At 44.9% G+C, this 27,725-nt stretch overlaps 1 protein-coding gene across 1 annotated transcript; it reads right to left on the bottom strand.

Moving 5' to 3' along the window:
• Nucleotides 1–490: 490 nt before the first annotated feature.
• Nucleotides 491–27,244, bottom strand: LOC8027457 (multiple inositol polyphosphate phosphatase 1). Its single transcript, XM_040210423.3, has 8 exons — nucleotides 27,103–27,244; nucleotides 25,389–25,581; nucleotides 12,425–12,429; nucleotides 12,249–12,325; nucleotides 12,033–12,147; nucleotides 7,524–7,728; nucleotides 2,842–3,059; nucleotides 491–1,398 (listed from the first exon to the last, which is right to left on the bottom strand). The coding sequence occupies exons 1-8, from the start codon at nucleotides 27,242–27,244 to the stop codon at nucleotides 1,181–1,183; spliced, it is 1,173 nt and encodes a 390-aa protein (XP_040066357.3). The 3' UTR covers nucleotides 491–1,180.
• Nucleotides 27,245–27,725: the final 481 nt, after the last annotated feature.

The raw sequence follows: 27,725 nt of genomic DNA on the forward strand, positions 1-27,725 counted from the left end.
CGCCGCTATGACACTGAGCACGAGTTAGGCTTCACTTCCTGGTTGTTCGGTTGTTACCTTGGCCTCGAATTTATTTTTACTATATTAGGGTACAGAAGTAACTCTTTGAAATTTTGTAACGTAATGAAATTGAGTTCTATAAAAAAATGTATAGTAGTAAAACATATGTAAATAAGATCATTTCATTTGCACGCCCTCCACGTTGCTGTTCTTCACTGCGCGTCTTCGTCGTCGAGATAACCCAGTCCGTCCGAGAGCAACTGCAAACGAGTTTTTCTGAAATGGTGGCGTGGTAGCGAACAACGTGGTACAAAACAACCCGGACCTGCGTTTCAAGCTTCATTTTACAGGCACAAGCTCTTCATTGCCACACTTCACGCACTTACCGCTAGGTGACGCGTCGATGCTCGCCACAATTTTGTATTCACCGATAAAATTGAAGTGTTCGCTGAAGTATAGAACGACACGACCGATGTTTATGTCTGTCTTTTTTATTCGTTTGCCGCTGGTCTGCTACACCACTGTCTTCTGGAAGGGTGCCTCAAGCGCAATGCCATGACGTCGTATGTCACTCCAATTAACTCTAAATAAGGATTAACCGAAGGCCCAAATGACCCGACGCTTATTGGTCATAGAGCCTGCCTCATCGTTCTCTTTAGCCAATCGCGTTTGATATCTTGGTGTGACGCTACGGTGTTAGGGTCCGGGGCACCGTGCTCCAGGAAATGTTGGCTAGCAGTCAGCTCATTTGGACACCTTGTTCCGTCCTGCTTGCTTCTGGCATGGTACCTGGATCGAGTCTGACTGGCGCGTTTAACCACCTATGATAAAAAATGGTCCCAGCGTGGCTACAAAATGCCACAACAACCTGCGGGTCATGTTGTCGAATGTCGCCATACTGGTGGTTGGTTGTAAAGGTGATGGCAAAAAGACGAGCGAACAGTGTGCCACCGCCATGATCGCGGAAAGCTATTTAGCTATGATAGAGTAGCATTTGTTACTTTACGGCATGTCGCAAGTGTGACGTAATCAATAAAAAATCATGCTGCTGCGCCAATAAACTCCTAATCATCATTATCATCATCAATAAAAAATTTAAAAAAACACCATCGTAGACGCTTTTCAGGCACCATACTTTTGTTTCAAGCGTCGCCCTCTATTTTGTGACAGCCGTTATCGACTATTCAGCATCGGAGTCGAAATAGCTTGACGGGTCCCAGTCGGGGTCGCAGATCTTCCTGTGGTCGCAGCGTCTGGACCTGACCACAGCGGTCGTGTTCAAAAAGTCCGTAAGAGGGCAGAAGTCGTGCGGACATCCGTCGATCCTGACCACTTTTTCGTTGAGGAAGGCGACGACCTTGTAAGGGTGCCTTCCTTTGCATCCGAACAGGACTATGCCTAGCGGAAGAACAAGAAAGCCACGACGTCACTTTGGCGAGCAGACGACAACCACGACAAGAAGAACGAGCCATCGAGAACGCATGCCACGATGTCCAATAATAAGCTAAGACCGCGGTCAGACTGCCAGTACATCGTACAAAACACAGCCTGCTGGCACTCTCTGACGCGTGGTTTGTCTCTGAGGTGTGGTAGTATAATGGTCAAGTCCCACTGGCAATACAAAAGCTGTCTGCAAACATGTTCCAAGCATACATGCCTCGAACATTCTTGAGGCGTGTTTGTAAATAATTGTGTCATGGGGGTCCTTTAGCAAACCGTTACCGCGTTCCGCGTACAGCACTACCGGAGCCTTTGAAGCATGCTTTTAAGCGCGCGCCCCGCGGTCAGGGTACATCACCCGGGCGCGCGTTTAAAAACATGCTTCAAAGGCTCCGGTATAGTGTGGCACCCGGAACACGGTAACGGTTGGCTAAAAGTCTTTGTTATGTTTGCAACGAACACCGCGTATTTTGTATGATGTATGCGCAGAGTGACTGCGGTTTTAGATTGGGATAAAGAAGAACTGAAACATTGAAGGTGGAAGGAAGAGACCAAAATCGACATTGTACCTTCCATTTATACTGCTTTTTGTTTCCTTGCTCCAGCGGTACTAAACGTGATGGTAAGTAAGCTTCAACCAGCTCGATTGCACTTGTATTTTTTTTTCGTTGACTGTCTGATTCTAGCGTTATGATAAATGTGCTTCTATTCTGTAAGCCTGCTAGCCCAAATCACAGCTAGGATACTTCAGCGAAATTATCACGATTAAATGTTGGTTCACTATCCTGTCAACTTCAAAAAGATTTGCATTTCCAATCAAGTTTAACTGCAGAGGGGTGCTGAATATGTAAAAGTTATGCAATTCATTTTGCGTTCTTTTTTATTTATTGAAAGCCAACGAGCAGCCAGAAAGAAGGAAACTCCCCTCAATTCATCCCCTCCATTTGAGAAAGAGAGAGAGACCCTCCTCCTTTCTGCGGGAAGTTGCTCTTCGCCGCCAAGACAAGGCCGTAGTGCTGACATTTCTGCGCCACCAGCGATCGCCAACGCAAGACACAGATTGGAAACGAGTGCTGCGTCGACGCAATCGTCGTGCCCAACCTGGGACCAACACTGGCCTTCGCTGAGGACGACATCTCTATCAGCACTGCGGCTTTGTTATCTAGGAGGTGTTGGTTGCTCGGTTGCTCCAAGTTTGTCCCGCTTATGTGCGGAGAGGAGGGGAGAAGAGTGCGAGAGTGACTAGAGAGAAGGAAACCGCAGAAGACTTGCACATGCGCAGTGCATACCGTAAGGCCCATCGTATTGCATCGGATGTGCAAAAGCGGTTCCCTTAACCTCTTTAGTAACGGTATTCAGGTAAATTAATAAACTAATACTATTAAAACGTTTCGTTGTTACCTAGGTTGCCGGTGAAGGGTGAGTAGTAAGAAGACCTCCACTTGCGCTTCTCCCTGACGTCGCAGTAGGCGTCGGCCGTGAGCGGTTCGTGGTCCTTGTGGATTCCGAGGCGGGTCATCAGCTTCTTGAGGGCTTCCGCATGAGAGAAGTAGAGCGACGCCCTCAGGCCGTGGCGACGCCTTCGACAGCGGTAACAGGTCGTCGTGCCGACACGTTCCCTGTTAGTTTTCGGTAAGATGCACTCTGAAGGCACGGCCCGCACCCTTGCCGCTGCTTACGACAGAGTGCCCGTTAGACCATCTCGTTATCTCTAACGACGAAATAACACACTGGCGCCAACTGTCGGTATACTTGTGATTTTCGTACGTTTCCATCTCTTTTGTGCGCATCGCTGCTTTATTTATTGGGTAAAATATATTTTAGAAATGTTATTATACGCGCCCATTTCTCATAGATAATACGCACACTGGATGTCGCAAATAGCGCAAACACCTTCGCTCTAGCGAAATGCAGTTACAGGATCGCCTCATGGATGGCGCTAGCGTGCCAGTGTGAGTTTGTTTCTTGTCGTAATCAATCGCAAGAAGTCGGTCGCGATCAAAGTGCAAAAATGTGAACCGGCCTTATTAAAATCTGCAGCGTCTACTTTCCCGCAAACCATATGGGAGAGCGAACCGCTGTAAAAAAAGAAGCCACATTACTTGATGTCACATGATCCCAAAACAATTCAGTTTCTCTGCTAAATTTAGCGGGGAAGGACTCATGGTAGAAGGAATTCACGATGGTAGGAACTCATGAAGGAACCTTCTGCTTGGAGTTCCTGAGACTGGAAACCGAAATGTTGTAAGAAATTTTCAGCTTCAATGGGAAAGTGGCACTAAAGTCTGGGGATGTTGAAAAAAAAAATGGATGTGTGTATGCATGTTTTTACACCCTGACAACGGGCCACTTGTCTCTCAGCTGTAGATGAGCTATTTATTCAGTGCGGTACAATCGCTAACCTAGGGACTTTAACGTGCATCACGCAGTATTGATACACGAACGCACGTCGGTACGATGCTCATCCACATTGAAACGGGCAGGGGTGGAGATTGAATATGTAGAAATAAAAAAAATAGACATTTTTATTAAAGGCATTAAAAAAATCAACTTTTAACATTATTTTAACATGACTTTGAAGCATGAAGTTTGAGATGATCATCTACCTAACTAGAAACTTTCTGACACCTCATGTAGTGCGGTGGAGGTAAAATAGTTATTTGTCTGACAAGGACACAGTAGGCGCACTGACACAGAGGTCACCACAAGCCTTGATTGTCTGCGCCTCGTAAAGTTCTCTTGACCTTTAATTAACCACGGTACTATTTAAGGACTTCTGTCTCTTTGAAGATCGGTGTGCAGTGGCAGTCACGGACGTGTATTGGGAGATGGCTTGCCGGTGAGGAGTTGAGAGATGTTGCATGGTTCTCGCAGTCTGGTGTTCACACACCGGCCAGATTGTCCCACATAATTTTCCCGCAGGTCATTAATGGCATTTTGTATACTATACGGTTGCGCCATGGTATATATTTATGAGTGTGCTTCACTTTGCCATTTTTTTTGTTTTTATTACTTGTGCTTCACTTTGCATTTTTAATGTCTTTATTAATAATTCCATTAATTTTTTATTTGTTTACAAATATCCATTTATATCTACATTTGCTGTGACTCTGGAACTTCTCTAATTTATTTGTTTTATTTTCGTCCTTTTTGTTTTCCGTAAAACTTCTATAATTTTCTTCTCTTAATTAGTTTTTTTTAAATAAGTTGTGGGTATAGCGCTGTCCTGTCTACTTCATGGCCGTGTCTGTCCCTCGCGCTTTATAATTTCATTATGTTGGATCATAGCCTCCTCTACACACTCACAAAGCCTGACAGTTCGACGACGCAGTCATAGAGTGCCCGGTCGTAGATTTGGAGCGCCAGGATCTGGTAGCACAGAGCATCAAAGAGCCATTTCTCGGGGAACCTGGACGTGAGCGCACAGCTTTTGCAGCGTCGAGGACCCGAATTACACTCGTTCGCTCGGGAGAGGTGTGTTTCGGCGTCTCGCGACACCGGGGCGCCAGTCACGTGGCTCTACTCTCATCCGTTATCTGCCGCTCCACCTTTTTTATTTTGGCGGCCGCTTCTCATAGCGATCTGCCAGGCTTTGTCGGTATATAGGAGGCTATGGTTGAACCCAGGATAGAATGTATTAGAAAGGACGAGTGGGGCCACTGGAGTGCTATTTCTGCACCTCCGCATGTGGAACAAAACGGCTAATCCAAGCCATTTCGCACGTAGCGCCCTCTCGGGTGGTACGAACGAAGTGGTTCGGCTTAGCCGTCTTTTACGAAAAACGCGTTTCGTTCCAAAGCCAAGCTCGACCGGCACACTGATCAAGGTCATAGAAATAATAGAACGCCGGACTATATTTTTATACAACCTAGATGTCAGGCGTCAGGTACATTAAGTCACCGCGACCTGACTGGTCGTCACAACGCAAAGCGACATCAGGACAATGCGTTGACGTCAACGTCGTCATCGACGTTGACAACGTACGTTACACTGCATCAAGACTGCTTTCTGACGTCATATTGCGTTGACAACGACGACGTCAACGTTGACTTTGATGACGTCGGCGACAACGTCACGGGACGTCAAGATGGCGGCGTCCTCGTCAATGCGACGTCATAAGGACGCTTGGCGTCAATTTGTCGACATCGTTGTCAACATGACGCAACACAACGTCACAAAGGCGTCCCGACAACTTCACAACGTCGACGTTGACGTCATCCTTGACGTTACACGACCTCAAGACTTCGCCGTGACTGCGCGTTGACGTTGATGCTGGCGAAGGCGACGACGTTACACGACGTCAAGGCTTCGTGGTGACGTCGTTGTGACGTTGACGTTAACGATGACGTCAGAACGACGTTAACGTGACGTCATAGCGATGTTTGACGTTGCGTGGGGCGTCGACGCAACAACGCGATGTCATGGCCGCGTTACAACGGCGACTCGATGTCGCGAAACGGCGTCGTCCTCGACGCGACGCGAGTCACGACGGCCTAACGATAGCGTCTTGGCGTCACGTACGTCGTAGTTGACGATGACGTCGTGGCTTCGTCGTAACGTCACGTCGGCATGACGTGGTGCTTTGACGTTACCCCTGACGTCAAAATCATAAAAAAAACACACACAATATTGGGCAGGAGATCGAACTATAGGGGGCGCTCTGACCCGTTTGTTTTCCCCACGCTCGGTGTTTACTCAACACAAGGCCTGTACACATGCCAACAGGCCTTATAGGCATGGCCATGTCATCTTCTACAATAGAGCGCGGGGCACAGTTTAATGTAAAAAATACTAACAATCGACGAAGCGACGTTAAGTGCCGGATCTCTCCTCAGAGAATGCGAGCTTGACCCACTCAGCTTTTGTGCTAAACTGGGATCGTGCATGCTGCATTGTTCATGCAGGCTGGAGTGGTAACAAAAGAGCCCCTCCTCCCCCTCACCGGAGAACACGAACTCCAGTCGAACGCTGACGCCGCGTTCGGTTATGTCGGCCGAGCGCTGAATCTTTGTATTTGTTGTCCCCATCCGTGTAGTTGACAAGTTAACCGCTTGGGGCGTAACGGTCTGTCCTCCTCCCCAATAGCCCCTAAGGCCCATATAACCTTGACCTGTGTCGTTGCTCGATCGCAGTGAAGGTGGCGCAGCGATCGAAGTGGCTCGGTTCCACCTGATCGCTTTCAACATTTTGAGGTGCAACTGAAAGCATGAGCGGAGCCTGTAGCTCCGTCCCACTTGTACCTTGTAGTACACTCTACCCAGGATCCCTGCGTTCTGCAGCACGAGCTTTCGCTCCACGTGCTCCGAGCTGGTGTGCGCTAGTTTACTCGGCCCCCGATCCCCAGTTGTTGTTTTAGTTACCGCTGTATACGTTACAAGGAAAACAGAGTTCAGTTACTAGCAGTCTCAGTAAAGTGTTCTTTTTGATTAAGTAATTACCTGAAATCATAAATCTCAACGATTTCTTAAAAAAAAGTAACTGGAATCTTTTTGATTACTTAAAAGGGTTGAATCTTCGGTGCTAAACTACGCGACACTCGTCTTCACTTTTACCTGAACGTAGTGTAAAAGTAACTGACCCCAATACACGTAAAGAAGCTAGATGACCACAAAAACGAGCAGCCTAATAAAAAAAGAAAAGAAACCAAGTTACCGATTTGATTACTGTAAAGTATAAAAACCACAAAACAACGAGAAAGCTACTCGCAGAGGAATATTCGATTACTGCGTCCTGGGCAGGCAGGGGCTGATGTAAAAGGAGGGGGGGAGGGGGGGGTGAAGGGGGCGACCGCCCCCCCCCCCCCTGAATTAATTTTGTTGTAAAAGAAGGGCACACACAATATTTTTTAGGAAGATATATCGCTGAAATTCAATTATCTTCGTCTGTGACGTTACGTCCGTCCGTGATGTCAGAGATGTCCACTACGTTATATCTTTCTGCATATCAGTCCAATCCCCCCCCCCCCCCCTCCCCCCAGCCTGACCCGTATATTTGCCCCTGTGCACAAGCCTGCTAAGGCCGCAGCTTAAAGCAGAATTCAACTCACACATGAAAATCATGCACTGGCTGACTTCTTTCCTTACCTGATCCTGCTGACAAATTCTCTGATGACTCCACATGCCTGCGCAGAGTTCCTCTCCTGGCCGTAGCCGTCCTTGTAGTAGTCGTCCAGGTCACCGGCGTACTCCAAGAGCTGGAGGTCTTCCTTCCGGAACAGGTTACAGAAGGGCGAGCTGCCGTTGATGGCCACCTCGAAGGCGCACATCTTCGCCATCAACTCGATGTCCTCTGCGGCGTGAGCCAGCGGTTTTCTCGTTTAGACCTTCCACGACCAGCCTCGTAGCACTACACGCCTCCTCTTTACTTCTGATAAAATGACCCTGCGTCCACTTTCTAGGAACGTTGCAGTCATTTAAAGTCTGGTAGATACAACGACAGCAAAAAGGATCCATTTTCAAAACTGCGCGCTCTCTGGTAGCTGTGCGCCATATGTCAAGGTCTGGCATTTTTGGGGGCACGCACTCCGAGCATGTACTGGACACGAGGGCTGCGTTAACGTTCAGGGACGACTCGGACCCTATCAACCACTTCGTGTTCAAGAAATGGCGTCCGCCAAAGTTGGTTAATGGGGTTTTGAAAACGGTCCATTGTATCCACCAGTACCCATGACGTCAGAGCTGTGCGTCCGTCTATCCACTAACCAGCGTCACTAGAGTACTCAGTTGTGGAACTCCCATGAGAAAGGTAGCACCCCCCCTTCCCCCTTTTCGGTCCGCCTCCCGAGAGGTATACATTATTATAGCCTCCTCTATACTCACAAAGCCTGGCAGTTCGCTAACTTTGAGCGCGAGGATCTGGTAGCACAGAGCATTTCTCGGGGAGTCTGGTATTCAGCGCACAGCTTTTGCAGCGGCGAGGACCCGAAACATGGTTTTCAAACATGACTAGAAACGACGCGGTAGCGCGAGGAACGCGAGGAGCACGAGTGGACATTCCATCTCTCGGGAAAAGTGTGTTTAGGCGTCTCGCCGTAGCGGGGCGCCCGTTACATGACACTTGTCTGCCGCTCTATCTTTTCTCTTTCGGCGGCCACGTCACGTGACGATCTGCCAGGATTTGTCAGTATAGAGGAGGCTATGACAGTACTGAGCCTCCCGTTGTTTGAGGCGCCCCTTGTTTTATAGCATGGCCTCCGAGATTTTTGGCGCGCTGGCTGCGCTCTTCAGGCTATTGCATTCGCCGGTAGCGACTGTTGCTGCGGGGCGCTTGGTGGCGCCCGCCACCAAATCAAACAATACAAAGAAGTAGCCGGGAATTGTCACCATCACCATTATCGTCGGTCTAGGAACCTTAGGAGCAGCGCTATGACGTGTGCTAGAAGGGGAGGTGTGACAATCTCTGGCTTCGTCCAGCGGGAGAAAATGGCAAGACTGTTCAGCACGCAGCGTTAGCATCGATGTGCCCGAAGCAGCGCCTCACTGCACTGCGAACACCAAAGTAGAATAAAATGTCTACACCGTTGAGCACAATCGTGAAGTGCCGCATAATAAATCTTTCCTCGAAATGCAGCTCGCTTACTGTTGACCTTGTTTCTAAGCATTTGTCGGCGCTAGTATAGCCAGCTCCCTTGTTTGGAATCTTCCGGGTTTTTTTGGGACACAAAACAACGTCGCCTTTCTGCCTGCAGATTACGAGGATACATACCCATGTCTTGCAGCCTGGGATGCAACAGTGTTTTTAGCAATAGTTTTAACAAGCAGCAACACTGTTGCTGCCTGTTAGCAATAGCTAACAAGTGGCAACAGCGTCGCTGCTTGTTAGCTATTACACAATTGTGCACGGCACATTGAGCTCGACGTTACAGTGAAGGGGTGGTTATCATTTGAGCCCGTTCTCGTTTCGACCTTCTCAATTGACCTTTCTCAAAACAACCATTCTCAAAAAGATCTTCTCTCTTGGGCCTGTCGCATTTGGTCCTTTCCCGTTTCGTCTTTCGCATTCCAACCCTCCTCATTTGGGCCCGTTCTCGTGTCGCCCTTTTCACCTGGCCCTTTTCAAAACAGCCAATCTCAATAATACCTCGCTTTGACCCCGTCGCACTTGACTCTTTCTATACCAAAATCGTTTTTTCTTTCTTTTTTTTTGGGGGGGGGGGGGGGGAGTAATATTAATATATTGATATGATTTGTGTGTTTGTGTGTCACACTACAGGCATACTCTTTCTGCTAAGGGTTTTAGCAGTGCGTCGAGGTCGTCGTGAAAACCCACTAGCTGACTGTAGAACAGACCAACTATTTATCGCAGCCCGATCATATTGCGAAATGTCACGTTGTTTGAGGTCTCTCGACTTGGGACAATGCCACCACTTCTATAATGCAGTGGTTCTCAAAAGGGGGTCTGCGAAGACATCCTAGGAATCCGCGAAGCCCTGTCCCATCAGTCAGGCACAGCAATATTAGTTGTCTTTCTTAACGTTGGGAAGAAACGCTCCGATTTTCGGCAGAGTACTCTTGTGTGTATGTCAATGAGATAAATCTATACTTTACACTAGCAGTTAGTTATATCTATTTAATAAATCATTCCGAACAAGGTCCTCCATCATCTCCGCCTTTTTACTAGGCGTCCGCGAAACATCAATGGTTGAGAACCACTGCTATTATGTAAGCTATTTCTGTTCAAACAAAGTTTCGAAATTAAATGTTCATCGCTTTTTTTTCTGGTTTGCTTAGAGGAAGCGAAGCAGGCGTCAGTGTACGATTCTCAGTGCGTACCTCTACACATAACATATATCTGATGGTATGTTGGGGGCCCAAGCAAGGTAAGGCTCATCAACAAAGCCGCGAAGGCATAACGACGTTAGAAGCATGCCGAACTAGTGTCATTCGGTCGTAGCGAGAACGGGCAAAATGAGAATGGGCCCAGTTGCGAAAAACGCGACTCGGATCTTATGAGAAGGTTCAAACGAAAAGGACCAAATGAGAATGGGTCGAAATGTGCAAGGTTCAAATGCGAATGGGACGTTTTGAGATACACCCACAGTGAAAGCATGGTGGGCTTATCAAGCCCCTCGATGTATACTTCTTATTTCACCTTCTATTCCCTGTATAGTATATGATATGATAAATTTATTACAGCTCGATCAGGAGAGCCGCGGCATCGCCGAAAGGCAAATCGCCTTCCTGCGGCTTGCTGGAGGTGCAAGGTTTAGGATGGCGCGCTGGTATCCACTTATCGATGTCTCTCCGCCCCGCTAACACCCGCCACAGCTCCGCATACTGAACCATTAAGTCACTTTCGCAAGCGCGATCGTCACACCTTCCCGTCTAGCCCACCATACCAGCGCGAAACACAGACTTTTGAGAAGGAAGAAGTTGATCGAAATGTGAAGGTTGCTCTTCACAAAGCACGAAAGGTGTAGACCAAATGTTCGTGCACGTAAGCGAAGTTCATAAAGTTGTTCTTATGCATGACGACAAAAAGATATTTCTATGTCTGTCCCGCCGGCCCAGATATTATCCGCAGAGGAAAAATATAAATTCACACTAAATCTTACATTCCGAGGTATCATCCAGCGAAAAAGCGCAAAGACCGGATCAGCAAAATTACGACTCAACGCAGATTCCCTTACCTGTCTCTATTCTGATGATGAGAACAATGAAGATGCAAGCTTTATGCTGCGGGCTCAGATTTGACAGCCTGCTTTGAGGTGATTTTGTTTCCATTTCCGGTTTGGCTATAGGCGCCGCATGCGGAGATCTAGAGAACTAGCTCGTCTCGTTCTTTTTGCGGTGCAGACGAGCGTTTGGAGAGGCCGGAGCAGAACGCGCGAAAAATTTCGGAGGCTGTGTTCATAGAGTACGGGGAAGCGGTATCTATATTCCGTTTCAGCTTATGTTGTACCTCAGAGAAGGCTAGAAGCGCGAGGTCATAGCGTTGGCAGCTGTTCTTAATTCACGAGAGCTTGTGCCGCCGAGATGTGTCCCTGAGCAAAAAGCTCGCGCTTGTAGCCTTTACTGCGGTACATCATAAGGTGAAGCAGAGTATAGACGTCGGGCTTTAAAACATATGAATTGCATTGAATAGACTGCAGTCGCTACAGCAGTCGATCGTCCCTAAAACAGTGGCGCGTCGAACAACGGGAAGAGGACAATGGAGAGGAGGGGGGGGGGGGGGGCACTGATTGTAGAAGCAGCGTCTATGACAGTTGCGTAACTGAATTACGCCACGCCAAGGTGGTGCTGCTGGACGTGGAACTAGACGATAAGGTCTATGATCGGGTGCATTGTTTTACAAATAACGAGTTCCTGCGCATGCGTAGTACCGAGAGGTCACGTAGGCAAAGAAACTTGTTATAAACGTCTGAAGGCAAGCAGCCATGAGTTAAAAGCTAGTCTGGCCACCTTGAGTGGGGACCGCTTTGTTTGGGTACCAGTCTGGCAACCATGGGAGCGCCTTAGCGAGGCCTGATTATGAAACTATCTACGCCAGCAAGATGGCGGCGCTAAGAGGCCATATTCGTAAACGCGAAATTTATTTATGAAGTCCAAAAAACTAATTTTTAAAATGAAATGAAAAACAAGAGTTGCACTCACTGATGTCCAAATCAACGCCAGTCCTTTCAGACAAGGACCTCACCATATTCTTCACGTAAGAGCCGTCAAAAAATATTTCTTCTTCTTCAACCTTTTGATTGCTCATACCCTTTTCCTGGAAGCGAACAATACATTATGAACTGGTTCGAGCGTTCGATCAAGAAAACTCAGACCACAGACTTGCGTGCTGACACCCACGCATTCACTGCTTCCTACCTTGAGCAGTTCTTCACAAAGGTTGGGAAAGTCGAGCAACTTGTCGTTAACGCCGGACAAGTCGACTTTTCTGAAGTCTGGAAAATAAAGGAACAGATGAAATGGGCATGTGCGTTGGCACTTGACCAGAGCTATAACAATTACTCGAAAACTAATGAAGTTAAAGTTACAGCTACCTGACCTGAAAAGCATAATTTGGTTAAAATGGTCATCTTTGCAGGTGTATCTATAATAGAAGTCACAGTAAATTACGAAGTTAACGAAGTTGCGTTCATATAACTTTTAGAACATACCATGACTTCGAGCTGTTCTGCGATTACTTAACAATTCCCTCTTCCAACACGAAATTATTTTTTTTTTGGCAGAGTTCTTCATTTGGGTACTGTCCCGCTGTTCACGTTGAGCATCAGAAAGTTGAGTCAAGTGGATACTGGAGGTAAAGAAGTGCGAATTTACGTAATTATCAACATAATTTTTAGCAGCAGCTTAGGGTATATTTCGTTACTGAAACCACAACTTATAAATATATGTTTCCACGTCCTATCATACAATGATCGGACGTGGAAATATTTTTTTTTTATTTATGTAAGACTATATATATATATATATATATATATATACGAAAGCCATCTTTTTGAGAGGAGCATTCCGCCATATGTGAATGTTTTAGCTCATTTTCTTTCTGGGATATAAACTTTGAAATATCGAAGCGTAGAGATTGTGAAGGCTTCACTATGATACATTGCACAGCCGTAAATTTCACAGGGAAGCATGCACGTAGTAATAATTTTTTTCTCTTCATGTTACGTTAGGTCTACAACATGTACGCACACTATTAAAATTACAATAAAATATTTATATGAAAAGAATGCTACGAAAGACGAAAAGTTATCACGTTATAGAGATGCATTCACAAATTTACCAACAGACAGCTGCACACAAAATGGCGCAAAATATATCAAAATGAGCATTTGAATATGCGCTTTCGAGCAGCACTGACGTACAGCCTTTTTCGGTTCTAGAAAATGTCTCTTTGGAGATAGCGTCGTGGGGTAAAGACCTTACAACGAGGATAAGCTCGCAAAATTTAAGTGAAAATCTGTTATCGTTGTTTTTTCTTGGGAAGGGGTGGGGGGAGGAGGTCATACGCCACCCAATGTTCTGCCAACATACGTTAGCTGAAATTATTGCAAATGGCTGAGGAGGGTTTAGAATAAATAAAAAGATGAATTTGTTTAAAAATATTAAGGGAAAATGTTTACACAATTAAGAAATCAGCTGCGTTTCTGTGTTAATAACAAAATAAAAATAATGACTAAACATCCTTTTTATATATTCGTCAAATGTTTTAAAAACGCTCATTTTGATATATTCGGTGCCAGTTTATATGGAGTAGTTTGTTGGCAAATAATTTGTGAATAAGTCTCGAAAACGTGTTTATTGACGTTTGTTGTAGCTTTTTTTTTTTTTTTATGGAAAGTTATTACTCTAATTTTTAACATTCTGTGTACATGTTTAAACCTTTCGTAAAACAAGTTGAAAAAATTATTACTGCGTGAGTGTGCTTCCGCGTGATATTGACGGCCGTGCAATGTACCATATATCGTGAAACCTTGGCATTCTCTACGCATCGAGCTTCGAAATTTTCTCTCCGTAAGAAATTTAGCTACAACGTTCGCATCCACTATAGTCGGTTACAAGTCAAGAAGGTAGGAGAAGCTACTTTCATAAGCGTGATGCGCCCGTTTCAAATCCATCCGCAATCGAACGAATAGTTCACTGGAAACGCCCATTGTTCCGGTTCAATGAATAGATAATGGCTATAGAGTGATGCCAACTTGTCTCCGACCCCTACTTTTCAAGAAAGCGACCTTTGTATTCGGGGGAGGGGGAACCGAGCCCTTGAAAGTGGCCTTTGTAGCCATCGGAGGGGGAACCTATTCCCCCCCCCCCCCCCCAAAGTAGTATCTGTTTCCATCGGAGGGGGAAAATTCTAACCTCTCTCTCGTAGCTTCCACAACGCTAAGTCAAAGTCGAAATATAAAGCAAATATTCACAGGAAGGAAAAATCCTCTCCCGCGTTGGCCACGACGTTACGGAGACGGTGGGACGCTATTGGATGCGGAGGTGGCGGAGGGATATATGAATCCCTTTGAGGGGCATTTGCCGCTACCTTCTTGGCCTGTAACTTACCATAACTGAATTCTCCACTCGAAAAGATGAACTTCTCGTATATTAGTTTTAAATAAATTAAAAAAAAAAGTATGAGCCCCGCCATCATTGCATGTTCTGGCGTAAAATATCCTACTAAAGATTCAGAGCCAACTCACCCAAGAGTCAGCATTTATTATAATCTAGACTGATTAGTTGATTTACAGGTCGGGATTGGACGTACAACATCATGTATTAATTTGTACGTATCAGGTAAGCATTACGCACTGCACGTCACCTTTTCTGTTGAGAAGCTGGAACATGAAAGCAGACGCAGTGTCCCTCGTGCGTGTCTTGCTCGTAAACGCAATTTTGTAGTCTTTTTCGCTGAATGTTTTTGGCAGCAGCCAAGGGAACCTCTTCTGGTATCTTGTGGCTGCAATCAATCAACCAATCAACCAATAACTAACTAAATAAATAAATACATAAATAATCAACCAATCGATTAATCAGTCAATGAACATTAAAAAGTACTTAAAATAAAGTACAAAGTAAATGGGGTTATGTACTTCAAGAATGTAGTAAGTACATCGGGTGCAATGTACGTACTTGACGTCAGGTATACTATAAGTACATTGTACTTTCAAAGTCAAGTATACCAGTACTTTTTAACACAATCTTTCATGATGCCGTTTCATACAGTGGTTTTGTTTCAATTGGTGTGCATTTCCCCAAAGGGTAATAATGGGTGAATCAGCTCTTTTTGGAAATGGCGGCGAATATTGGATAAAGTCAAGTGGCCACAGGGTAGTTGTTTTACTCTCGCTGACGAACTATTTAAAATAAGGCACTTATTTGGGTCGGACTTATTGCCGCCATTACTGAGAGAAATGACCAGGTGATGACGCCTCAAAGAAGATAGCGCGTTTTCACAAGACAATACGCCATTTTTTGTTTGTTTTTACAATTGTGGAATGCATTTTGAAGTTTGAAGTTGGGAGTAGTACATTAGCAAGAATATGAAAAGGAACGAATTTCCTCGCTTTTTTGACGTACTTACAAAGGAACAGGTTACGTTCCTTCGAGGGCTTGAGCGGCAAGTTTAGATCCCAAACTATATACTGTTTGAGAGACTAAGTTTAACGAAGGCTGTGGGAGCCGTGAAACTGGAAGGAAGAATGGAATCTTCCCTTTAATTTTTTTTGCCGATAATACTTTCCTCGGAAAATGCCAAAAAAAAAAAAAAAAAAAAAAACCTTCACGTAATTTAAGTCACAAGAGGAGTGGCACACGTCGGCAGTGGGGGCTCGCAGGCAGCCCCCACGAAACCTACGTTGGTGAAACTTGGGCTTCCCGTGGGTCCCACTTCGGCTATGCGGCGGCAGAGTTTGCGCGGATGTGGGCTTCAGGAGGACAAAGTACGGGCATGCCCCCCATCTTGGGCTGCACATATACCTTCGCCTCGGCAATATTGGGGCGGAGTTAGTGAAGATGGGGGCAAGGTGTGGGCACGCCCGAGTAGGGTTACCCATGTAAAACCCCCTTGGCTTCCACCTCGCCCGTGCGGGGGCCAAGTTGCGATGATATGGGCTCCACATAGGCCAAGCGTAGGCATGCCCGACTTGGGCTGCCCATGTAAAACCCCCGTTGAACCCACCTCGGTTTAGCGGGGGCCACGTTTGTGAAGGTGGGGGCTCCATGACGGGAAAGCATGGGCATGCCCAACTTGGGCTGCTCATATAAAACCCCCATGAGACCTAAATCGACTTTCCGGGAGAAAAAGGCAATGATGTGGCCGTGGGTCCCACATTGGCTTAGCGGGCCCGGACCACGTATACGAAAGTGTATGCTCCATGGCGGCAAAGCGTGGGCATGACCAACTAGGGTTGCCATGTAAAACCGTCGTGGGACCCAACTCGCCTCTACGAGGGTCAAATACGATTATGTGGGCTCCACGGCGGCAAAGCGCGGGCATGCCTAACTAGGGCTGCCCATGTAAAACCCCCGTTGAACCCACTTCGGCTCAGCGGGGGCCGTGTTTATGAAGGTGGGGGCTCCATGACGGTAAAGCATGGGCATGCCCAACTTGTGCTGCCCATATAAAACCCCCATGGGACCTAAATCTACTTTGCGGGAGCAAAAGGCATTGATGTGGACTAAATAGCGGTTAAGCGTGAGCGTACCCGAGTTGGGCTGCCCATGTAAAAACCCCATGGGTCGCACCTTGGCTCAGCGGGGGCCACGTATACGAAGGTGTAGTCTCCATTGTGGCAAAGCGTGGGCATGACCAACCAGGGTTGCCATGTAAAACCGTCGTGGGCTTAATTTGATACCGAATAACCGAGGATTGTATTTCTAAGCGTGAGCGAGGAATTTTAAGCTTGATAAACTTTATAACTAACTTACTACTCATCGTTTATGTTGACAGGCCGTTTTGCGAATTTTTTACGCATATTATTGAATCTGTGGGGTGAATTCGAAACAAGCTCGTCAGAATGTCGTATCTGTTTTAAATTTAGGTGTCTGTAGACTGCTCAAGCTGGTTAGGTATCCCGATTTCCTGTCCAACAAGATTTTATATGGAAATATGCACAATTTGTTTTGTTCCATATCATACACTTGAAATGCCCAGTTTTTTATGGCCTCGCACAGGACGTTTTATTAATTTATGAAAATGGTAATATTTCCATAAACCCCCAGGGAAAAATAAGGCATGCGCGATTTGTTATGCACTGCATTACCCCACACCGTAAGGAAAATAAGAAGTGATCCCGAACAAAATGAGGTTCCCCGGGCGACCTCACGTGAGCTGCCCACGTAGGCCAACTTTGGGCCTCTCAAGGAAAGCCAATGTGGGTTACCCCAGCAAGGCCCTTGTGGGTCCCCTGGGGCAGCCCAGGTGGGCTGCCCAAGCGGGCCCCACTTGGGCCCGACTTGCGAAACCGACGTGGGCCCCACATGCTAGACCCACGTCGGCCTAAAGTCCGGCCCTTCTTTCAGAACTCAAGTTGTGCCAGGTCCCTCAAAAGAAGCCCATGTAAACTTCCCACTTAGCCCCCCCCCCCCCCCCCCCCCGCCCGCCCCATGGGTATCATGAGGGCAACCTATGTGGGCTGCCCCAGTGGGCCCCCTGTAGGACCCTCGGAGAAGCCGAGGTGGGCTGCCCAAGTAGGCCCGCTGTGGGTCCGACGAGAGAAGTCCGGCATCCCAAGTGGGGCCGACTTGCTCCCGAGTTGCAAAACCGACGTGGAACCCACGTGGACTGCCACGTGGGACCCCTGTTGACCTCCCTTTTGGAGCCCACTCTTGGGAAAGTACAAGTGCATACTCAAAGAATGTACTTCAAGTAAAGTACAAGATTTCTTAACCTACTTCAAGTGGTACTTTGTAATACGATGTACTTAAAGTACAGGGGCTCCCCGACAAAAGAGGGTTCGTGTTAAACAAGAAGTGCAAGAAATAATAATCTTTCTTGCTGATCTGTCAAGACCGGCTATAACGAAGTCGTTTATAACGAAATAGCGGCTACAGCGAAGTGATCACGATTTCCCATTCACTTTTGCACTTCGTTATAACCGAAGTCGGTTATAACGATATAGCGGATATAGTGTAGTGATTCCCGATTCCTGTTGACTTCGTTATAACCGGTCTCGACATAAGTAGTTTTCACAAATATAAATACCACAAGCGTCCATAATGTCAGTTCTTGTTTTGACAATATTAGGCTTACACCCTCGAGAAAAAAGGGTGTAAAAGGGTGTATATTACACCCTTTGTCCCATATATTACACCCCAAAACCTAAATTCGACGTACAGCGCCCTACAGTCGAACAGACAGCCCTAAATTTTACGAGATACTTGATAGCCATGTGGTACAACTTATTAAATAGCTAATGTACGTTTTACTGACAAAAAATAATCGGGGTTTTCTTGGCCCTACTGTAAAAACTCGGTGTTTTCTTTAGCGGTATTTGACACGTAGTTTAGCTATTTAAAAAAGTTATATTACACCGTTATCAAGCCCCTCGTAAAATATGGAACCGTCTGTTCGACTATAGGGCTCTGTACGTCGAAATTAGGTTTTGGGGTGTATTATGTGAGACAAAGGGTGTAACGGTACACCCTTTTACACCCTTTTTTTAGAGTTTAGGTGGACGGCGGCTCATAGAGAAATTTTGTTTTTTCTTAATTATCTTTTGATCCAAGTAACGTCATGTTCTCAAATTTTCGCGTTCATTTCCCAACCGCTATAGCGTCACAATCTCACAAAGTTGGAGCCCTCTGCGATGCATAGTTTATTTACCTGGGCCGAAAAACACAGTTTTCTTTTCTCAAGAACTCTGACGTGTTTAAAGCTCGTTGCTCGCCCTCCCGCGGCGGAAACGGGAAGCACAGTAGTGAGGGTCCCCCGGTTCTCCTGCTCAGCGGGCACGGCGGAACTGCTCGCGATCATGGTTCACGAAATGTAATTTCTGAATACAAACAACACTCGTTACTGTCCCAATGTAGTGTTGCAGCCGGTATGGCATTGTACCTTGTTATAGAAAGTTTTAATATGGCGTATAGAAGCAAACGCAACCGCTGTGCGTTTGCGTTAGAGCTGCGTGTTCCACGCTGCGCGTGCGCCTTCGTCGTGCTCCGTACCAATTTTGGGCGCCTCGCACGCGCAGTGTAGAATACGCAACGCTAACGCAAACACACGGTGTCCTGTTTCCCCGGTTTCCAACGCCAACGGAACATGCTGCAGTGCTCAGACGTGCAAGCGGGTAGGCGTTCCTTTGGATTAGAAAAGCTGCAATTGGCAAAACGACGACGCGAAAAAATAAAAAAAAAGAAATTATCTTTCACCCTTGTTGGGTGTTAGACTGGTGGCAGCTGATGTAACCCGTTTGCTCCACTGACGTCTAACCCCTGGTTAGACGTCAGTGGAGATTTATTATGAGATTTATTATGAGCCCAATAGACATGATGATTACTCATTTGATTACTTTCAGTTACTATTAACACAATAGACTTTAATTCGGCATAATTGTCATTTTTGGTGACTCTCCTGATCATTTAGAATTATTCTATCACCAATAGATATATTATGAGCTCAATTCGCTTTAACATTACTCTTGATTACTTCGAGTTACTTTTGACACAACGGGCTTTAATTCGGTCTACATTACATTTTGTTGGCTCTTTTGGTTACTTTGAGCTAATGTTCAACCAATTGATGAATTATAAGCCTAGTTGACATTATAATTTTTTTTGGTTACTTTAAGTTACTATTGACCAAAATAACTTTCCTTCAGCCCAATATCATCTTAGTGACTATTTTGATTATTTCGAAATATAAAATCAATTAATCTATTATGAGCGGAATTCACAGTAATATTACTTTTTTATTACTTTTGATGCGGTTGACTTTAATGCGGCTTGCGTTACATTGTGTTAACTCCTTCGATTACCTTGTTCTGATATTAAACCATTTGATTTATTATGAGGCTAGTAAACATTATAATTGCTCTTTTTATTACTTTGAGTTACTACTGACCCAGTATATACTGGATCAGTCGTAACATTGATGGTATTCGCCGAATTAAAATCTATAGACTTTAATTCGGCATAATTGACATTTCGATGGTTCTCTTGATTACTTCGAGTTATTAATGCGAAAGCATTAACAGCCCCATAAAGCGAGCCAACGTCATCAGCCACGCCAAACGGCAGATCAATTCGTGAAGCCGTGATCTGAGGCATTCCAGCTTTGAAGCCGTGCAAAAAGCCAAAAAAAAAAAAAATGCAGGTAAATGAAGAGGAAGGAGGCCGCCACGCGTCAGTTTCAACCAGCGCCACCCCATGGCGCTGCGTGCCCACGCCGCCAGCGCCTGAATCGGCTGGTGCGCTCAGAGGGTGCGCTCGGGCGGCCGTGCCGCCGCCCGACCGCGCTAGCCGATTCCTGTAGCCGATTCCACGCCGCCGACAGAGCGGCGGCACGGCCGATGTCGGCGAGGCACGGCAACTTCACGAGGACGCGCGCAAGAACGACATTCATGCTTTCGCATTCACAACTCATAAGAAGTGCTTAGGTGTACCTCGAGCCTTTTCCACCATTAATTTTTTATTATGATATTATTATGAGCTCAAATCACAGTTTTATTATTCTTTTGATTACTTTGAGTTACTCTTGGCTCAACTGACACTGTAATAGTTTTTGTTTACTTTGAGGTAATATTCAACCAACTGATGTATTATGATTTACTATTAGCTCAAAGTAATGAAAAGAGTCACTGAAATGTGAATAAAGCCGAATTATAGTTTAGCGGGTCAAAAATAACAAAAGAATAATCATAATGTCAACTAGGCCTACCGAACCTCAGCTTACTACAGCTCTAAACAAACTTTCGAAGCTGAAAACTCGTTGTGACGAGAAAGAGGGCAGGTCCCGCCACAACAATCTTCTATTTTTTGGCGTCACTGGCACTGATAGGGAAACGTGGGCTCAGTCCGTGGGCTTGGCCAACTGGCCTATCTTCCAGAAACCTAAGCGCGAATGTAGACTCAAGTAAAACTGAAAGAGCGCACTACTTAGGAGCGTTCGATCCGCAGAAAAGAGAACATTCTTTCTTCGGCATTTAAGCAGGATTTTTCAATTTTTGTCCCACTCGCACGCCGTCATCTTGATTCTGCCAAGCCGTTTTCAGATAAACACGGCGATCTTGCTATTGACAATTCCTTCTGCTCCATCTTTACTAACGAGGACTTACTAAATCTTCCCGACTCGTGGCAACCCATTCACCCTCTTATGAATCCTATCTTAATTGACCGCACTGAGTACTTAAAGCGATTGATCAGCTGAAGGTGTCCTCCAGCTCCAAAGGTGATCAAATTAACTCTCAGGTATTAATAAGCATTGAACACACTTCTTCCACTTTCTTGTGCGACAGATTCTCTTAATCTCTCAGAAGTTCCATCCGATCGGAAAATTGCCAACGCCATACCTGTTCATAAAACAGGCGAGCGCCAACTAATCAGCAACTTTCGTCCCGTCTCTCTCACGAGCGTTTCATGTAGATTCTTAGAGCAGTTTTTTTATTCAAGCATAATAAACTTCCTCGACTCTCATAACCTCCTTTTCAAGCACCAGCACGGATTTTGCAAGTCGTACTCATGCATGAAACGCACTATGCTAACAGCATTTCTAACTGACGTTTACTCAAATTTCGATCCCAATGTTCAAACTGACGCCATCGTCATTGACTTCTCCAAAGCATTCGACAACGTCCCTCATCAACGTCTCTTGTTGAAACTAAGAGATATTATAATCTTCACCCGTCTGCAGTCAAATGGATTTCTGAATTCCTTAATAATCGCACTTAGTACACTTTTATTAACAATGTAAAATCTACCGCAAAATTTACCGGAACCGTTCTCGGCCCCCTTCTTTTTTTAATCTACATTAAGGATCTGTACCATGGCATCTTCTCTGCAGTATGTTTGTTCGCCGATGACTGTGTCATCTATGGACCGACTCATTCACGCCACGATCAACTTATCTTGCAGAACGACCTCCAACTCATAATTCACTATTCTGAAAAATGACAAATGGCTTTAAACTATAATAAATGTAAATCGCTATAGTTTTCCCGCAGTTCACATGTTCTATCCTACTCTTGCCACCTTTCTAGCATCCCAGTAACTGCTTGTTCATCGTATAAATACCTAGGAATTCATCTGACATCTGACCTGTCATGGACCACTCATATAACATCTGTCATCGCCGATGCTAACTGCACGCTCGGATTTCTTCGCCGCAACCTCAGACATGCTACATCCCCAGTAAAATAACTAGATTATACTACCTTGGCCAGAACTAAACTAGAATTCGCTTCTTCCATATGGTCACCGTGGCAGGCATGCCTAACTAACAACCCGGAATCCGTTTAAAGCAGAGCCCTCTGTTTTATTTATTCCGACTATTCCCCTGATGCAAGCATATCAGGATTTCGCCAATCAGCGCACCTTGACACACTTTCTCACCGCCGCAAGGTGTCTAGTCTTTCTCTTCATCAGGTATATTTTATTACAACAATCATCTCGGACAAAGTTTACTATCGCCTCCTTAACGCGTTTTCCCTCGTCTCGACCATTCTTGAAAACTCCGTCTGATTTCATCGTCAACCGTCACTCACCAAATGTCTGCTTTACCATTGGCCATTGACGACTGGAACGCACTGCCTGACATAATTGTTTTCACATCTGACACTAAGAAATTTGCTGCAGCCAGTACCTTATTTTTTTCTAACCTACACTTAGATTGCAGCGTGTTTATGTCGTTAAATATTTGTGTTGTTTGTTTTTTGAAGTATTCACTCCCTTGCATAATTCCCCTAGGTCTTCAAGAAAAATAAATGATAAATGATGATAAGTCAATTGGTTGTATATTAGTTTAAAGTAATCAAAAGAGTCATCAAAATATCATGTAGGCCGAACTAAAGTCCATTTGGTCAAAAGTAACTCGAAGTAATCAAAAGAATAATCATCATGTCTATTGAGCTCATAATAGGTCAGTTGGTCTCCTATTAGCTCAAAGTAATTAAAACGATCATCACCATGTCAATTAGGACGAATTAAAATCAACTGGGTCAATAGTAACTCAAAGAAATCAAAATAGCAACCATAATGACAACCTGATTTTTAATAAATCTATTAGTTGACTATTTCCTCAAAGTAATCAAAACGGTCATCACAATGTCAGTCAGGCCAAATTAAAGCCAACTGGGTCAAAAGTAACTCGAAGTAATCAAAAGAGTAGTTATAAACGGGATTGAGCTTGTAACAGCAAGAAAGTCACCAAAATGTCAATTAGGCCGAATTAAATTTAATTGGGTAAGTAGTAACTCAAAGTAAAAAAAGTAATCATCATGCCAACTGAGCTCATAATAAATACTTTGGCTGAATATTGCCTCAAAGTAATCAAGAGTCATCACAATGCCAATTAGGTCGTATTAAAATCTGGTCAAAAGTAACTCGAAGTACTCAGAAGAGTAATAATATTGTGAATTGATCTAATAATATATCAAATGTTTTCATAACAACTCGAAGTAATGACAGAGGCACCACAATGTCAATTAGCTGACATAAAGTCTATTGAGTTAATAGTAACTCGAAGTTATCAAACTACTAATCACATCAATTACGCTTATAACGAATCACTTGGTTGAATATTAGCTCCAAGTAATCAAGTCATCAAGATGTCAATTAGGGCGAATTAAAGTCCATTTCGTCAATAGTAACTCGAAATAGTCGAAAAAGTAATTATAATGTGACTCGTGGTCATAATAAATTGGTTAATTTATAATTTGCTCTAAGTAATGTCAAGAGTAATCATGATGCCAATTAGGCCGCATCAAACTCCTTTGGTCTGTACGGTAAGTCGAAGTAATCAAAAGAGTGATCAAAGTGGGTATACTGAGCTGAGAATAAATCGCTCGGGTGTATAAAAGCTCAAAGTAATGATGACAGTGAAGGTTATGCCAATTAGACCAATATAAAGTCAAAAAGGTCACTAGTTACTCGAAGTAATCAAGATGTCAATACTGCTAATATAAACTAAGTTGTGACTAATTGATCGGGAACTAATTAAGTTAATTGAGTGAATTTACAGTCAATTGAGCGACTAGTAACAGGGAGCAATCAAATGAGTAATCCAAATCTGAGCTGAACTTTTATGCAATCGTATTTGTCAATCATATTTCAAAGTAATCGCCTCAGTAATGAAAATTTTGCTTCTATACATTTATTTGTTTCAATGATACCTGTATAACCAAAAAGTAATCAGAAGGTCAAATGAGTTTCTACCGAGTTATATTTTTGTCAATAATCCCTCGAAGTGATCGAGGGAGTAATCCAAAATGTGTGTGGAACTTTTATCTTCTAATTCAAGTTATTAATAGATCGAGGTAATTAGAGTTGCAAGCCATACCTTCATTAAGCTTCATATAGTCAGAAGTGTCGATAATAGCAAGAAGTAATCAAAAGAGTAATCCCAAACTGCAATTACACTTTTATTTTCTGAGTTGTATCAATAATAAGTGGAGCTAATAATAAAGAGTAATCAAAACGTCAATTCAGCTATATTAAAATAGAGTGCACCACTAAGAACTCGAGGTTACCAAAAGAGTAGTCGACATGTCAATTAAGCTACGTCAATCATGCGACTAGTAACTCCAAGTAATCAAAATAGTGATGAAAATATCAGTTGTCCCAAACAAAATCTAATTGTATAAACAATTACTCTAGTTATCAAAAGTATAAGTGAAACGCGATCACTAAAGGCTTATAAGCACATGTACATATTGTGGATTCAATTCAGTGACTCCGGGATCAAATTGGGTAGCACTGGGATTAAATATAATGGCACTCAGATTAAATGTATCGTGGTTTGGATTAAAATAAGCGGGAAAACCTGTAAAAAAAACCACACACTTTTTTATATTATTGAAAGGTTACGGGCAGACACGCTTGCACGGCTTGAGAACGAGCGGGAATTTATATGTTTAGCTATTGCGTTTTCAATATCAACTTAGTTCGTCAGCTTGCCTGCGTTTCTTCATATTCAACTTTGTAATGAATCAGGGAGATTTTAGATAATTCCGAAAGAAAGACGTTGCGTTCTCTTCTGTAAAGTCTCGGGTCCTGAGGTTAAAATAAATAAACATAGAAAATCTCCATTCCCTTAATACACAAAGCTGACGTACTCGGCCACTGGCCAAGCAACACTTCCTTTGATTTCCTGTATATCTCAATGTTCTCACTCAGCCCTTAATACCTTATCGATGGGATTCGGTCATTTAAGCAACGGGATACGTGTATCTAAAAAGTGGAAAAGTGCAGGTGTATAAATGTAACGGGATTCGCGATTGAGAGTAAAAATCAGCATTCTCATTACCTTTCAGTGTGTCATCCTACGTCCCATCACACCAGGTTTCACGGCATCCCTACGGGCAGTCTTTTGGTGCGCTATATTCTTCGCATGCAAGTGCTTGGTAGATTGGGTGGGTCTTCACGTAGGCAGAGCACTTGCCTATGAGTTTGGTGTCCCTCACTCCGGACAGCGTGACCGCGTTCTCGTCCTTGATGCTCCACTCGAACTGCCAGTCTCTCAGCTGGCGCAGGTGCGTCTTGCACAACATGGCTGCCAAAGAAGTACCAAACGTACCTTCCGTCGTGAACCCAACATCGATTCTGTTTTGTTTCGTATTTCAGTGTTCGGTTTTGAATTGTCACTTTTGGTGACGTCCTCGCGTAACTTGAGATTATGGTCTCATGGTTGCATGTGGACAAGAAGAAGAGACAAGAGGAAGAATATAATTAAGGGAGGAACATAAAAGACGCGGACGGACAAGACGACGAGATGTTTCAAGAAACGTCTTGTCTGGTCTCGTCTTTTATGTTCTTTCCTTATTTATATTTTACACCTACCAGCACGCTCTTTATTCCAAGTAAAAAAAAGATGCATTGGGGAAGCTAGAAAAAAAAAAAAAAAATAAAGACTAGAGGGCCGGCTGGGAGTGCGTACGCGAGAGGTTCTTTTTGAGAGGAGACGGTCGACTTCGTCTCCGCTCTGAGGCGAGTACGCCGGCGGCTGGCCACAATCCAGTACCCGGCAAGCTACTGTCCCGGCCCAGAAGACTATACCGGACAAAGCCATCTCGCCTTCCCCGACGGCCAAGAGTCAGAGGGAGTCAGCAGGCGATCGCCAACTCCGCCATTTTGGCGACGCGAGTGTCTATCTATCCTGCTTTCTTTTATGTGAAAACCGTTCTCTTTTTGCAAATACATATCTCTTTATTTGTGCCATCTTTTGTCTTACCTCTTCTTGTTTTGTGCACCATCAGGTTTAACGTGGCACATAATATTTTTTTGCTCGCAAAACAGACTACGACGCAGCACAGGCGATGCAGGCGAGTTGTCTCAGGCGCGGCGTCGGAGACACTTGCTTATTACGCCACATGAGACCACATACACTCAGACGGTACTGCCCCGTGATTCATACTGCCCCGTGATACACCTGGAATGCCAAGCGCTGGACTTTCTTTAATTGGTTCAAACAACGAAAAGGGCAATCGGCATCACACTCCAACGGTCCTGCAGTCTCAACGCGTCTTCCATTTTCACCACGGATACTATACGGCGCCTGTAACGCGTCTTCGACTGGTGTGTTTAGCGTCAAGTACCGCCCATGCGGCAACAAATGACGTCACAGGGGCCAGCCCGTGTCATGTGGCCGATTCGCACACTCCTGGCGGTCGGTCGTAGAAATTCCGGCAAAAAGTACGCGCGAAAGCGAGGCAGCCAGAAAACTTCTGGCTGCCGGAGTTTCTGTAGACTGTCAAGCTGGTGAGTGACTTGCAGCAGAAAAGTCGTCTGCCGTATCAACCTCCGCTGCTTCGCTACCACCAGGATCGTGACAGGCAACAACATTACACTCTTTGAGGTCGTCGGGCGGAAATAGAGGGACTAGATTTGAGGACACGGTGGGCACTGCAATCGGAGGCGCGTTCCAGGCTCCATACAAAACCGAAAAAAAAAGACCAGTTATCTGTGTCCTAAAATGTGATGGTGCAGTCCACGAAGGAACTTCTGAGAGCCTCGGCATCGCCATGTCCCTGACGTCGGTGCAGTCTGTGCCAACATCACGAGAGGTACCACTCACAGCAATTGTTTCTTTCCGCTTCCAGCATCTGATCTCGAAGTGTGGGGATCCTGTCCTTGAACTTCTTCATGTCCTTGGCGTTCGGGTAGCGGGTCGTGTGTCTCATGAACAGCATCAGCAGGAGAGGTCTGCATCCTGACATCGAGGGGACCCGTCTAAATGACATGTACAGTGCGATTCTCTTATAACGATGTACCGCTTATAACGATCAGTTTCTAAAGTTTTTTATAAACTGGAAACGATCAGTTTCTAGTCCAGATGAAACAGTAATCAGTTAAAACGAATAAATTTTCGGGTTTTCTCATTATCGTAATAAGTGGATTGCGCTGTAATCAGCCAGTGTAAACAAAATCACGACGATCGGTGAGCTGATACGAAGGACAGTAAAATAAACTTGTTTGAAGTGCCGAAAGCTGCCGCTCGAGTCATTAAAAACCCATCTTGATCCCGACAGCGTGGACAGAGTTACGTCTAATTTACTTTTGCTTTTGCTTTAAAGGCGCCCTTGACGTCAAATCGGTGAGCCGTGTTGATTGTTTCTCTTTTCCGCCTTTGTTACGGCCTACTCGTATTCAGCTCAATAACCGTAGTAAAAAAAAGTCCGCATCCTCGCGGAACTTCAG

Source organism: Ixodes scapularis, unplaced genomic scaffold, assembly GCF_016920785.2.
Source record: "Ixodes scapularis isolate PalLabHiFi unplaced genomic scaffold, ASM1692078v2 PGA_scaffold6__148_contigs__length_123643588, whole genome shotgun sequence".
NCBI lineage: Eukaryota > Metazoa > Arthropoda > Arachnida > Ixodida > Ixodidae > Ixodes > Ixodes scapularis.

What these genes read in the sequence shown, in the direction of transcription:
- LOC8027457 (XM_040210423.3), bottom strand. Translation starts at nt 27,244, where the DNA reads ATGTCAGGATGCAGACCTCTCCTGCTGATGCTGTTCATGAGACACACG. An exon ending in AGCGGAAAGAAACAATTGCT is followed by an intron (nt 25,582 to 27,102) that starts GTGAGTGGTACC and finishes CTTCTTTGGCAG; the next exon opens with CCATGTTGTGCAAGACGCAC. An exon ending in TGGCGTTGATTTGGACATCA is followed by an intron (nt 7,729 to 12,032) that starts GTGAGTGCAACT and finishes CTCACGCCGCAG; the next exon opens with AGGACATCGAGTTGATGGCG.